We start from the raw sequence: 15,465 nt of genomic DNA on the forward strand, positions 1-15,465 counted from the left end.
TATAAAAAAAAGTTATACTACTATAGAGTTACTATAGTAGAGTAACTCTACTGATGATGATGACCGACTCTGTCATCGAAATATTTAGAGTCTTTGTTTTTATATTTTCGTTTCACTGTCTAATAAAAGGACCTATCCCTATTTGGAATTCTTATTGTTTTCGTCATAGAAAAGGCAGTGTGGTCATGGAGAATAATAGCAAATTCTCCTATTTTGTTAGAATAAACGATAATGGCGCCATTGGTTTCTCAAAACGTCTCGAATTCCTTCCCACTAACAAAAACAATGCGGTAAATTTCGCTTTAGTCCATTGACACCATTAACAAACTTTTTTCTGTGCAAGGATCATTACCATATACAGCCAAGTCAAATTCACAACCTTATCAATCGTTCTAACTAGTTTTGAAAGCAAAGCCGACTTTTAATAGGCAGTCAATTCATTCACATGATGATAGATCTGGTGTAATTTGTAATTAATACACGAAACCTTGTAATTTGTAAACGAAACCTTGAAATATGCTGTTGTACTTCTATTAAGTCTTTGCAGTTTGCCATTAGGTTTGCTAAACTATTATACCATCAAACAATCACACTATGCAAGAATAAATCACCTTCTTAATAAATAAGAAATAGTCGAAGAAACAGAGCTAATTTCTCTGATGTTTTCAAATTTGCAATTTTAAGAGGTTTACAATGCTTATCTCGGATAAGGGATTATATAGGGATTAGACAATGCTAATCCCTTTCTCAGATTCAAAGTGTGATAATTTGTAAGGGCGCATAGCACATATTGAAAGTCATTGCATGCAGACCGGTACACACGGGAGGGGGGATTCAGACTAAGGAGTAACAAGACCTTGAAATTTAAGGGTTTCCTCATAAAATATTATAAGGAAAAGTAATATCCTACAGATTGAATTAGTGTTCGAGTTAGTTTTTTTTTCATACAGCCAATTGGTAGTTTTTATCATGCGAACTGGAATCTGAACTATACACTTTGCAAAAACTTGATTAAAGTTTTTTCTAATACAATAAAATTAATTTTTCATTAAATGATAGATGGCTGTACCAGAATGCCTTTTCTCATGGCACTAGCCAGAGAGCCACTCATATGACTGGTCCACCTTGTTTTGGTCAACCGATATTTACTTTAAATGAGACTTGTGTCCAGGGTTGCCAACTTGCACACTTTTCGTGTGAAATGCACTCTTTTTTTCATGGCACTCTTTCACACCACGGACCAGATATGCACTCTTTTTGCCCATTATTTGCTCTGTGCACTCTTTATATGATGGGAAAAGTATTAAGCGAAACAAAAAGCGGTACTTGACTTGATTACAGTGAAGTCAGTTATAGTTCACAACTTGGGCCTCTCGAGTTACTTGGACGTTGGACCTCTTATATTCCTTTCAAAACATATGGATAAAATGGAGACAAAATTTTAACTAAACATCTGATACAGTCAACTTTAATCAAACAGTTCGTGGTAACGAACTGTAAGTAAGGAGCGACCCGGCTCAATGGTAACCGAAACTCTAGAAAACGGGTTTTTGATACCAATAGATATATCAAAAGAATCAGATTTCAATGCTGATTTCAAATATATAAATTTCATCAAGTTTAGTGCTACCAGTCAAAAGTTACGCGCCTGAGAAAATTTGGCTGATTTTCAAGAAAAGGGGGAAAGACCCCCTAAAAATTATAGAACCTTAATGAAAATCACACCATCATATTCAGAGTATCAGAGAACCCTACTGTAGAGGTTTCAAGCTCCTATCTACAAAAATGTGGAATTTCACATTTTTTTGCCAGAAGAAAGATGACGGATGCGTGTTTATTTGTTGTTGTTTTTTCCCAGGGGTGATCGTATCGACTCAGTGGTCCTAGAATATCGGGAGAGGGCTTATTGGAACGGAAATTAAAAGTTCTAGTTCCCTTTTTAAGTGACAAAAAAAATGGAGGGCAACTAGGCCCCCTCCCACGCTTACTTTTTTCCCAAAGTCATCCGATCAAAATTTTGAGATAGCCATTTTGTTCAGCATGGTCGAAAATATGATAAATATGTCTTTTAGGGTGACTTAATCCACCGAAGTTCCCAGAGGGAGGGCTAAAAGTTATGAACTTTACCCAATGTTAACATATAGTATTGGTTATTGGGAAGTATACAGAAGTTTTCAGGAGGTTTTTTTCTGGTAGTGGGAGGGAAGGGTGGGTCGGTAGTTATGTTGGAGGATCTGTTCATGAAGGAAGTTTTCATGGGGGAAGGGAAATTGTCATGAAGGGGGCGCCGGACTTGCCAGCATTATTTATTGGTTATTGGGAAGTATACAACCATTTTCAGGAAGGATTTTTTCTGGAGGAGGGGGTTACTCTGGAGAATATTTCCGTGAGGATGTTCCTTTGGGGTAAGAGACATTGCTATGAAGGGGGCGCCGGATTTCCAAGCATTAGAAATTAAATCGATCATTAGACGATCAGAAATTAAATAAAAAAACAAGTTTTTTCTACTGAAATGTAAGAAGGAATATTAGAACTTAAAACCAACAGGAATTATAACTTATTTGAGGGGGTTCTCCCCCAAGTCAATACCTTACTCATTACGCTACAGTTTTTTTTATTTATTTAAAAAGAGCTATCTATTCTAATTAAAAGGCCAGTGTGTTTAAGCGGTTTTTGAATCAAAAAATTTTTTTAAGTTTTATATTAAATAGCGTGGTATTTATTAAGGGGAGAACCCCTTCATATACGTAATAACATATACGTAATAAAAAAACAATAAAAAAACAAGCGATACGGCTCAATAGTAATCGAAACTTTTAAAAACGGAATTTTGATGTCAATAAATGTATCAAAAGAATGTGTTTATAATGCTGACCCTAAATATATAAATTTTATTAAGTTTAGTATTACTCATCAAAGGCTACAGGCCTGAGAAAATTTACCCGATTTTTTAAAGAGGGGAAACATCCCCTACAAGTGAAAGAATTTTAATGAAAATCACACCGTCAGAATTCAGCGTATCAGAAAACCCTATTACATAGGTTTCAAGCTCATATCTGCAAAAATCTGCAACTTTGTATTTTTTGCCAGAAGAAAAATATACGAATATAGAAGTTAGTTACGTAAGTTAATTTGTAAAGACATCCATTTAGCAAAAGAAAAGTAAAATTTTTATGCAAATAAAAGCTGCATTAACTAAAAAACGATCAGAAATTAAATAAAAAAAACAAGTTTTTTAAACTGAAAGTAAGGAGCGACATTAAAACTTAAAACGAACAGAAATTATTCCGTATATGAAAGGGGCTGTCTCTTTCTCAAAGCCTCGCTCTTTACGCTAAAGTTTGACTCTGTCTCACAAATTTATTTTTTAAAACAATAAAAAACTTTAGCTTAAAGAGCGAGGCGTTGAGGAGGGGACAGCCCCTTTCATATACGGAATAATTTCTGTTCGTTTTAAGTTTTAATGTCGCTCCTTACTTTCAGTTTAAAAAACTTGTTTTTTTTATTTAATTCAGTTAAGGATCCAAGCAATCAAAACAACCACCTGCAAACTTTCAAAGAGGACCTTTTAAGCTAAAAAAAAAGAATTATAATCATTATCTAACCCATTATTTAAAGGTTGATTTAAGTAGGGAGTCCTTATAACTTTATTTGAAATACATTTGATAAATTTAAAGTTTGTTGATCGAAGAATATTGATTGAAGGATAAGTGATAATTATTTGTAAATGGCGTAATTGATAATTTGCGCGCACGCGGCTTCCGCCGCGCGCGCGCTATTTTTTTCACTTGCACTCTTTTTTTGGCTCTGATTTGCACTCCTTTTTGGCACCGGCAGTTGGCAACCCTGCTTGTGTCGTGATCTCATTTTGCGAACCATGGCTGTCGTGTCTTGTTGGCTAAACATGACAAAGGCGAAGGGTTAATTGGACTTGGAGAGCTGTCACAAATTTGTGATCTAAGTTAATTGACTTTTATGTAATTAACGGGTGCAGAGTACAACAGATCTGTCTGTCTTTGGTGTCTGTCACCTAAACAGAATTTTGAAAAATTTAGAACTTGAAACAGAGCAACAACAAGAAAAAACAAGTATTTTTCAAAGAAAGTGAAGATATAAATATCTTCCTTCATATTGATGCAAAGGATCTATCGTTGAAAGCTGAAGATTTTTTGCCAATAGTCTACTTGTTCAGGGTTTACTGATTTCTTTGGTTTTTTTTGTCTTTTTTTTGTATTAGTAAAAAGTAGTAATAAGTGGCACTTCGAAGTGGGCTCAAAAGTTAAAAAGTGGAAGTGTATGAAACTACTGCCAAAACTTTTTGCCACAAGGTAGTATTACATCCGAAACTTCGTTTGTGGATTCAATCGAGTTCACATTCATTTTAGAAATACCCATAAACAGAAAATCTCCGAAGAGGATCTAATCAGGCTCCAAACTCTCGAACCCAGAGATGTTACCCAAACGAACCGTTTCCAGCTTTACTTGGCAATTTGATCCAGAGCTATCACAATGATATAAGCATTAGCCTTTGGGACAGCTTTTCTTCTCTCTATGGGTTTCTGTTACCCAAATGGAGCAAAAAAAAGGCGGAAAAAAGACCCGTCAGTACTAACCATTCTAAATACATTTTAAACAATTATTTTGTCCTTTATTCATAAGAAACCCAAAATGTATGACATTATCAAAGTACAAGTATGCTTTATGAAAACATTTTTTTTTGTTTTAATTTCTATGTTTTAACATTTACTGCTGCTACTACTAATAGTACTTTTATTTTCCTATGATTTGTTTTTTTTTAATACATTTTTATTGAAGACTTGTAGGTAATCTTTCGTGGTTAACAAATTGTCTTGTTGTGGTGTACTCTCTTGTCCACTGTTTCGGGTGAAAAGAGCTTCCATATAAAACAGTTCCAGTTTAGAGGATATCTTCTCTTACCAGAAAACTGTTCGCAATTAATTTCGTCCACACGGATGTCTCCTTACATGGCTGCATCTAAATCTGATGAAAAATAATCGTGATTCTTTTTTTTAATTGGGTGGTGGTACCATCCAGCAAAAGTACGAAAATGAGCAATTATTTTCGGCATCTATGCCCATATTCCATTTGCTAATTTTCGGGAAGTCTATCTTTCTCTGTATATATATATTTTTTCTATATTCCAAATTTTACAAAATTCAAGCTAATCGATTGAGGGAAACAGTTCAAACAACAGATATTGGTGACCCAGCATCTTTATCACTCTCGGCAACGCTTTATTAGTTTTCAATACCTAAATATAGGAATCCAAATGCTGGGAATGTTTTCTATTGGTAAGGATCTCTGCTTAATCCTCCAGATAACATCGAGTGGAAAGGAAACAGCATGCTTCAATCTGCCTAATATGGCGAATCTTCACATTTAATTATTGGACTTCTTTTTGATAATGATCTGATATCTTCTATGTGTCAGCAGAGCAATGTGAATGAACTGGATAAAGATGGCACAAACTTAAGCTTGAACAGAGACCAACTCCGAATTTTCATTGGTACATCAATAAAACAAGGATAAAGGTTGCATTGCCCCCACTGGTCGAAGCTACTGAGATAAGAACAAACTGCATTACAACGGCCTAGTATATCCCAAATTATTAGAACTACAAGAACTCTGGAACTAGAACTCTGGAATTAGAACTCTGTTCTGGAATTAGAATTAGGAATTAGAACTCTGTTGAAAAATGAGAGTATTTACAAACTAACAGCTGTGCACATTCATTAACAGGCCGATAGGCCGAATTGGCTACTGAATGTGTGTAATAAAGTATGCAATAGACCATGTAGAAACTGATTAAGCTTTTCATAAGGAGGCTCATTCTCTTAAACAGTGTTTAACAGAAATTCTGACTCTAGAGTTCTCATGAAATCCTGATTTTATGTAGTTTAGTTTAATACTATTTGCATCTAGATTTATACTGATCTTTCAACCACCCCTAATTAACCTGGGATCAGTGCATTCGTGTGTATTTAGAGTTCAGTTACATTTATAGGACTTTCACTAGCAAAAAAGCAAACACAATTCTAGCAAAACATCCTTTTTCCAGTCCCAAAACCTAGGATATAGCATTGGTCTTTACTTCTTTAAAAAAAAAAAAAAAAAAAAAAAAAAAAAAAATATATATGAACGTAGCTGCGCTTTATCTTCAAATGAGATTAATTTTGTATTTTCGGTAGATAACAAGCAAAATTAAAAACGCATATATAGTTTTAAAATGGTCTGTTCTTAAGATGGGAAAAATGTAGGAGCAAATAAAAATTGAGCATGTACAGTAGCTTGATAAAAGTATAAAAAAGATACACACTAACTCCTTAACACCCTTACATCCACAAAAAAAAGAAATCCAGTCAAGGGGTGAATAATAATAAGAAAAATATTTTCCATGTTGGACAGACTTTGGTCTACGAGTCTATTGAGGAATGAGAATTGAAAGATTTTTTACATTACCTTCGAAGACTGTTGTCTATGAATTCTTGAGCAGTCATACTCCGAAGTTGACGCATTGAGCCTCCTCTAGACCTGCCGTAATAACCCCCAATTCCCCGACAAGATCTTCGCTGACTATCTTCCCTGAAATAAAAAAAAGTTATAACATCATACCTGGACAGCTTAAGTTGTTTCGATTTTTTTTTTTCATTAAAAATACCGATAAAAGGGACTTTTTAATGACAATACTAAAAAAGTTTTTTTCAAAATCTTAGGGAAAAAAAAAATCTAGGAGGTATTTTCACACACATCCCCACCTCATTTGACGCGCCTGTTCAATCTTGTTGAGTCATGCATAGTCCTTTGTCCTAAAACTCTCTTTGGTTGTCCGATCGCAGAGACTAATAATCCTTGTGTGATTTTGGTTCAAACAAGGTGTTATTTTTCTACCAAAAAGTAATATGTGCATACTCCTACTGCTAATACTACTATTTCCAACACTACAACTACTAATACTATGACTCCTACTGCTACTACTGCTGCTGCGACTACGGCTACTTTTGCTAGCTAATAATATTACGATCAAATTTTCAGGGAATATTGAGGGGAAAGTTGAACTCAATCAAAACAAACTGTGTGTATGCAAGCTTTCAAAAGGGCGTATTAGCAATATATTATTAACGGCTTGTAGTATTTAGTTGAAACATACAAGACATGCTGTTCGGGATGTTGAACTAACCGTAGGGCACTATGTGCTTGCTACTACTATTACTAGTACTACTACTAGTACAACAACAACTACTACTAACTACCATTACTACTACTGCTACAACTACTAATTCTAAAGCTAAGGGTATTTTGAACTAAGTTAATAAGGATATGTCGAATTAAATCAAAACACCGTTTTTGCACGCAGATTGTAGAATGGACGTATCGGCAATGTCTTAGGAACCGCTTTGTGCATTAGGAATAAGCTTTCAGGTTATGTTGAGGGAAACTCTGATAAACTAAAACGGGCTATGTGCATATTGCTACTTTACTACTGTTAAAGCTACTGCTACTATTAGTACGGCCACTATTACTACTGAGGCTAAGGGTATTGAGATAAGACTTTCAGGAAATTTTTAGGGGATGTTTGGACTAAATCAAAGCGCACTGTGTGCATAACCGTTGCCAAAAAGATGTTTCAGCAATATCTCTGGAACGGCCTAGAGCATCACGTTGAAACTTTCAGGACATGCTGATTGGGACGTTGAATCAAGCAAAAGCACTATTTGCTTGTTGCTACTATTACTTCCACTCCTTATGTACTACTTCTTCTAAGGGTAAGCGTATTCAAGTAAAATGTCATGGAAAAACTGGACAATGACTGAAATTTCAATAAAACTTAAATTTCCTGGACGAGTACTACTTCTATGACTTCTACTACTCTGAGGCTAAGGGCATCAAGGTGAAACTTTCAGGAAATATTTAGGGGGATGTTGAGCTAAATAAAAAACACTATATGCATACAAGTTGACAAAGGGACGTATGAGCAATTTCCCAGGAATGGCTTAGATTATAACAGGAAAACATTCAGGGTATTTTGAAGGGTATTTTGAACTAACCGAAAGGCACCAAGTGAACTAACCAAAAGGTAACAAGTTTTTTAAGGTTTTTTTAATTGTTGCAATCTCTTCTTAAAATATATTTAAATATTTCGCAATTAATATTTTTTTTGATCTTTACGCAATTTAATGTCTTTTCGTACTGTGGTCTTTTCAAAGATATTTGATAATTATAGAAAGTCCAATTTCTAACAATGATGTCTACTAAGCTTCAAACTTTTGGTTTTATTTTTTAAGATTTTTGAATTGTTGTAATCCCTTGTTGAATTGTTGCATTTGCCAGTTTTTTGCTCTTTATGCGATTTAATGTCTTTTTATAATGCGTCTTTTCAAAGATATTTCATTATTGAAGCCAGTCCGATTTCTAACAACGATATGTAGGCTACTAAGCTTCAAACTTTTGGTTTTCTTTTTTAAGCTTTTTGAATTGTTGTAATCCCTTGTCAAAACAGAGAATCATTATCTGTAATAATTGCAAATTTTCAGTTTTTTGGGCCTTCCTTCTGGCATTATGCAACTGGTTGCGTTCAAAAAGGTTTTCTTTTTTGGGTTTTTGAACTGTTGTAATCCCTTGTTAAAATATATGCAAACATTTTTGCAATTACCAATTTTTTGCTCTTTGCGCAATTTAATGTCTATTCATACTGCCGCCTTTTCAAAGATATTTGATTATTGAAGCTAGTCCGATTTCTAACAACGATATGTACTAAGCTTCAAAATTTTGTTTTATTTTTTAAGGTTTTTTAATAGTTGTAATCCCTTGTCAAAATAGAGAATACTCATTTGGAATAATTGCACATTTTCATTTTTTGGGCCTTTCTACTGAAATAATATAACTGATTGCGTTCAAACCTGTAAACTTAATCAATTAGCGTGTTGATTTTACCTAACAAAAAAGAAACTAATTTTAAAATGTTCAGGTATTTTTCTAGTTAGAATTAAAACATTAAAATTATTGCTCAGACACCGTTAATATTTTTGGAGTTTCCATAATAACCTTAGCGATTCTGAACTGAACTTAAAAACAAATAAGCTTTAAATGGGGATAAAACCTTTTATTCAGACAGTGAAAAATAAAGTAAAAAAGGTACGGTCCCTGGATATGTGATCAAAATATCTGGACTTTTGTACTTTTTTTCACGGTCTAAATAATGGACTTATCCCCATTTGAAAGCTTATTTGTTCGCCATAGGAAGGCAGTGTGTTCTAAGGAAACAACATCTAATTCAAGATGTTACGTCGAAAATACAATGAACTTAAAACATTTCCACCTTTTATTCATGTCTTGAAAAGACATTGCTTATACTTTTAACAAAACAAATTTAGTAATTACTTAGACTTAGTTCCTCCTTAGAGGTAACAACGGTGCCTCTCCATGACGACCTATGAAGAGCTCCTCGCCAAAGAAGCCTCTTTAGTTTGATAATGATGTTTTTCTAACCACGATTTCTACTAAACCTCAAACATTGGGTTTTCTTTTTTGAGGTTTTTGAATTGTTGTAGTCCCTCGTTAAAATATATATATATATATATATATATATATATATATATATATATATATATATATATATATATACATATTTTTGAAATTACCGGTTTTTTGCTCTTAACGCAATTTTGTGTCTTTTCACACTGATTTTTTTCAAAAAATATTTGGTTATTGAATTAAGTCGGAGTTCTAACAGCGATTTCCACTAAGCTTCAAACTTTTGTTTTTTTTAGGGCTATTGAATTGTTCTAATCCCTGGTCAAAATATATACAAGTATCTTTCCAATTACCAATTTTTTGCTCTTTAAGCAATGTAATGTAAACTCTCCCATGCATGAAAATCTTCAACTTTTCCACATAAGCGTGACAAGTATGACAACATCATTGCAATACTGTTTTATTTTAAAATGACGTCAATCATAAATATTTTCCCCAAAATTCAGGCTTTTAAAGAATTTTTTCAAATTTCTGAGCTATCTAGATAGTTTTTTTAGGCCATAATATCCCAGGATACAAATTTTCCCAAAAAAAATATGGAGCCGTTTTCAAGAATAAATAAATCTATATAGACACAATTATTGCTCACTTACAAAGATAGTATATATATATATATATATATATATATATATATATATATATATATATATATATATATATATATATATATATATATATATATATATATATATATATATATATATATATATATATATATATATATTTACAGATTATAAAAAGACATAAGATTCTTTTTAAGGAAACAAATTATTTTTAAGACCTAACATTTAAATAATTCAGAGGGATTAACATAGACAACAGTTACTCGACGGCGAAGAAACCAGACGAAACTAATGTTCACCCAACCTTTTTGTCAAAGGGTCACGTGATCTTGGCGCCTTAAATGTAGTTCATGTTCGTTTTAGGTCTGATTTATTCGTCCATAATGTTATCATTTAGCTTTAAGTTGGATTTATTATATGAATGTATTTCTACTCGTTCTAGGTTTAATACCATCTCTTTTCTTATAAAGACTTTTTTCGACAACATTTATAATTTAGTATACTAAAAAGGAAAGGATTGTTGCAAGGAGAAAGTTCTCATATACTTACGAAATGCGGTTGTTAGTTGATCCATTAAGAGAGTCTCTCGACATGCCGCTACTGGGTGTGAGTCCTCCCTTATCATCATCCATTAAGTCGCTTGTTAATGTCACTGTTTTCTTTTGTGTTTCACAGCAGCTCTTCAGATCAGAGGACAAACAACTATTAACATAAGCTGAGCTAAATTCTTTATTGTCACTTCCATTACTTTTTACACCACGATCCCCGCCATTAGTTTCATGTACAGCAACTTTTAACTCGGGTTTGGCTAAAGGGAAGAAGCGACTCAAAGCAGGACTTCTTGAAGCTTTTTTCCCTCGTTCGATATGAGGTGACGTGGAAGGTCGTTGCTTATATCGGGGTGTACCAGAAGAAATCTTTACTCGCTGTGTAGAGTTCGAAGATCGCGTAATTTTTTTGGAACTTGCACTATCTGACAAGTCGTAACAATCTAATTCGTCGTTTCTTGTATACACTTCATTCCGTGATCTGCAAATTAAGCGTCAACAATTAAAATAATTACTAGAGTTGGCACTTAGTCATGACTCGATTGCGTCACAAGGACACTACCTATGTAGAAAAGGTTTATCAGCACTTGATAAAAAAAAAATAATAATAATAAACCAACATATAAATAAGAAACTAACAGATGGTGAAATGGTGGCACATAACCTTTTCTCTAAACATTTAAAGATCCGGTTTGTAATTTTTAGCTGCTTAAAAATTGTGAAGCACCGCGTCAGTTGACGCAAAAAGTATGCACGAATCTCTATGTAAATCCATGCACATAAATATTTAAGCATCTTTACATTTTACTAATATGAATGTTACTTTTCTTCCGCTTAGCCTTATATATTAATGAATGAATTTTGCGGACAGAATTTAAAAGAAAATAAGAACAAGTACCCTACGAAAACATTTTTTTCAGGGTCAAGTAACATACAAAGGCTGACAATGTTGCCTATTATGTATTTGAGCATACCACTTTAAAGGCCCAAATCTAAAATTTTAGCTTATTAAATTTCCAAAATGTCCACAAAATAAAAGATTAAGTTAAAAAATCAAAAGTAGGCTAGATAATAGAGAGTGAATTTAAGCTTAAAAGTAAAACAAAACATCATAATTAAGCCAGTATTTTTATCACACCCCCCCCCCCCAATAAAAGAAAGATTCGAATGTCATTTACTCCTAAATTAGATTGACTCTTAAATCAACATGATTCAATGAAAAACAATTTTTTTAGACTGAAAGTAAAGAAAAACGTTAAAACTTATAATGAACAGAAATTACTCCGTATATAAGGGAGGCTGCTCCGTCCTCTGCCCTCACTATTTACGATAAAGTTTGACTTTTTGTTACGATTCTTTAAGAAAGAGAAGGGCCGTCAACACAAGCTCAAACACAAGGGCCGTCAAATTTGAATGAGGCATACTTTTAAAGAACTTTAAAATTTCAGCGTAAAGAGCGAGGGCTGAAGATGGCCCCCCCTCATAGATGGAATAATTTCGAATTGTTTAAAGTTTTAATGGTCCTCCTTACTTTCATTTGAAAAACTTGTATGTTTATTTAATATTTAAAGGGAACGAAATCTTTGAAGAAAACTACCTACTTGCATATTACACTACTAAAACAAACTGTTGTAAATATTCTGACATCCAAAACTAGCCTGTTGGAAGAAATTAAAAATAAAAAAGGGTCAATTCATTTCATTTTAACTAAAACATTGACATTTGGTCTTTTGGGCCATATGAGGTGTTTGTGGGGAGCAGTGAGAAACGCACTTGTTTGCAGTGTTTTTTTCCCTTGAAGTTTGACATCTTTCAGCCTTACGGTTTCGTTCTTACGGTTTGAGGAGGATGGTAGTACAAAACCCTTTAATGGTAATTTCTTCTTAAGCCTCAAATTCTCTCTTTGCTTTCGTAGGAAAACTTTTTTTTTCTTTTTTTAACTTTGATTCCTTTTTTATTTGAAGCAGTTAGAAGTAATCAAACCAAAACTGCAAAAAACAGAATTCTGATATCATTAAATAAATAGAAAGAATTGGCTTTTTATGGTGATTCCAAACGTGTAAGATTCATGGGGTGCCGGTAAGGGTAGAGGCAGGGGGCCCCACACCCCCCTGAAAATTTGGGACTATAAAGTAATTATAAGGAAACCAAGGGAAAGAGAGCAGAATAGGGAAAAACAATGGGGAAAATGTGTGTTGTCCCATTGTTGGCTGCCTGCCAATAAACTATGACCCTTAATGAGGAAAATAAGTTCTAATTTGTGACTGAGTGACCCCTTTGTAGGTTTCCACAAAAAAATTTATATATAATTTGATTGGAGAGTAAAAACAATCAAATTCTTCATAGTAATGAACAGTAAGTAAATAACGATCCTTGTCAATAACGAAAGTTTAAGAGCCTAACAATTGGTAACATTAAATCAAAGATTCAGCTTTTTATGATGATGTTAAATATGTATTTGTTTATTAGTAATTAGTGCAGTCATAAGTACACAAGAAAGTTCGTATAATTATAGAAAACAACTTAATAAGTGGCAATTTGAGTAAAAATATGCCTTCAACTCTTTCTTGCATTGCAGGAGTACCCATGAGCTGATATATAAAGCCACTATAATCAGATATGTTTCCCCTGAACGGAAACCTGGGAATTTCTATTTTTTCCCCATAATGGATACGTTTTTTGTGTTCTATTATCATTTTTTTTTAGGAGTGATTGTATTTATGTAGTTGTCACTTTGAAAAGATTTAATTTTTTTACAGTTATAAAGTATAAAGGTGTCAAATATATTGGTTTTTGGCAATCAAAATTAAATTAAAAATATTGAATTGAAAATTTGTATTTGATTTTCTAAATTTTAATGTTTTACTTTGAACAAGCTACTTTGATAATGTGTTGCTTTTTATAAACACTGAGCGGTATAAAGGCATTAAATATTTTGGTGTTTGATAATCAAGTTCAGAACTGTCGATACTGTTAAAAAAATATCCGTCCAACGCTTCGGCATTGCTCAACAGAGCTGAGTGCTGGGAGTTTATATTTTAGTTTTTGTAAGTAGGCTATTTTCTTGTGTATTTTAATATACTTCTACTTTAACTGACATACTTTTTCCATTGCCTTTAGAAAAATGTTTGTCTCTAAGCTTCATTAAATAAAAAAAAAAAAAAAATCAACTGAAAGTAAGAAGAGACATTAAAACTTAAAACAAACCGAAATTATTACGTATATGAGGGGGGCTGCGCCCTCTTCAATACCTCTCTCTTCACGCTCAAGTTTATAGGTCACGTTAAAGTTTATAAAGCTAAGGCAATTTAAAAAAATTACTTATTGTTCTAATTAAACGACCTTTGTGTTTCATTAGTCGTTTTTAAAGAATTTGGAAAAAATTTAAACTTAAGCGTACAGAGCGAAGTGTGGAGTAAAGGTTACCCCCCCCCCCATTTACATAATAATTTCTGTTTTAAGTTTTAATGTTGCTTCTTACTTTCATTTGAAAAAAAAACTTGTTTTTGTAATTTAATTTCGGATCGTTTTTAAATAACACCAGGATATCTGGCTCCACCTCCACTGAAAAATCTCCCTCCCCCAAATAAATATCCTCTGGACAATTCAATCCTGGTTAAAATTTACCCGGGACAATTACACTTAACATCTCCATGCATAAAATCTAACCTATAAACAAATAGGAAAATATATACAGAATTTTTGTATAGAAATTCTGGCAAATTAAACCCAGTGTAAAATTTACCCTGAAAAGTTCACCCCCTGGAAACTTCCTTCTCCATGGAAAATTCTCTCCGTGCAAAATCCTCCCAGCAGAAAATTCATCCTCACTCCCCACCCGATAAATGTATGCATACTTTCCAATAACAGATACTAAACGTAAACAATGGGCACATTTTATAACTTTAAAACCTTTCCCCAGGGTTTTTAGGGGGCATTTTATCTCCAAAGGCAAAATTATTGGGCCTTTCAACTATACTGAACGAAACAGCTGTCTCAAAATTTTGATCAGATAATTGTGGGAAAAAGTGGCGTGGGAGGTGGCCTAGTTGAGCGTGGTATCTATCCAGGCAGAATGATTTTTGAGCATCTCTGCTCCTTATGTTAAAAAATTAAATATATCATTGATTAAAAAATTGATCCCTTTGCTAGGAATCCTTGTCGTTTAAAATTTACTATATTTTATTTCATTTTGCAGGCGATTTAATTGCTCTTTTTATTTGAGAGTTTTTTCCTAAAAATATTTAAAAAATAAATTTATTTATACGAAAAAATATCCTTAAATATACTCCCTGTTACCCGACCACCACTGCTAGTTTGGCGTCTGCCCCCCCCCCTCCCCCTTGTCATTACCTTCGCAACCCCTACCTCTACGCTCTAGGATTAATTTCCTAACACGTACTATAAACTAAGATCTGTAAATATAACCCATTTAATTGATTGCCCAAAAACCACTGACGGGTTTAATGTTTTAAATTGTCAAGCGGTAAATTCTGCCACAAATGGTTTTGCGCAAAGGCTAAGTGAGATTACCATTCAACTTTTCCTATTCGTAAACCTAACAGGAAAACTATCCCTATATGCCCCTGGATGTCAGATTGCCTCATTGTCTCCTCATATCGTAAAAACAAATTATATAAGTTAGCCTGTAAGACCAGTAGTGATATTGACCTATCAAATTATAAAATTATAAAAACTTATACACTAAACTCATCCGTGAAGTGAAGAAAAATTATTATTATAAAAAAATTCTCAATTGCAAAGGAAACCTGAAAAAGATTTGGTCCACGATTAATGATATG

The 15,465-nt window shown here is 33.3% G+C and overlaps 1 protein-coding gene across 1 annotated transcript in view; it reads right to left on the minus strand.

The window, feature by feature from the left end:
• The window catches only part of LOC148949371 (uncharacterized), a 196,019-nt gene that overhangs the window by 54,430 nt on the left and 126,124 nt on the right, over positions 1-15,465 (minus strand). Inside the window, exons 5-6 of the mRNA XM_089092936.1 lie at positions 10,665-11,144; positions 6,481-6,603 (exon numbers count right to left, since the gene is read on the minus strand). Coding sequence (XP_088949062.1) covers positions 6,481-6,603; positions 10,665-11,144 — 603 coding nt within the window. The remainder of the gene's footprint in view (positions 1-6,480; positions 6,604-10,664; positions 11,145-15,465) is intronic.

This window comes from Artemia sp. Qi Xiang Cuo, chromosome 8 (assembly GCF_049724085.1).
Source record: "Artemia sp. Qi Xiang Cuo chromosome 8, ASM4972408v1, whole genome shotgun sequence".
Classification (NCBI taxonomy): domain Eukaryota; kingdom Metazoa; phylum Arthropoda; class Branchiopoda; order Anostraca; family Artemiidae; genus Artemia; species Artemia sp. Qi Xiang Cuo.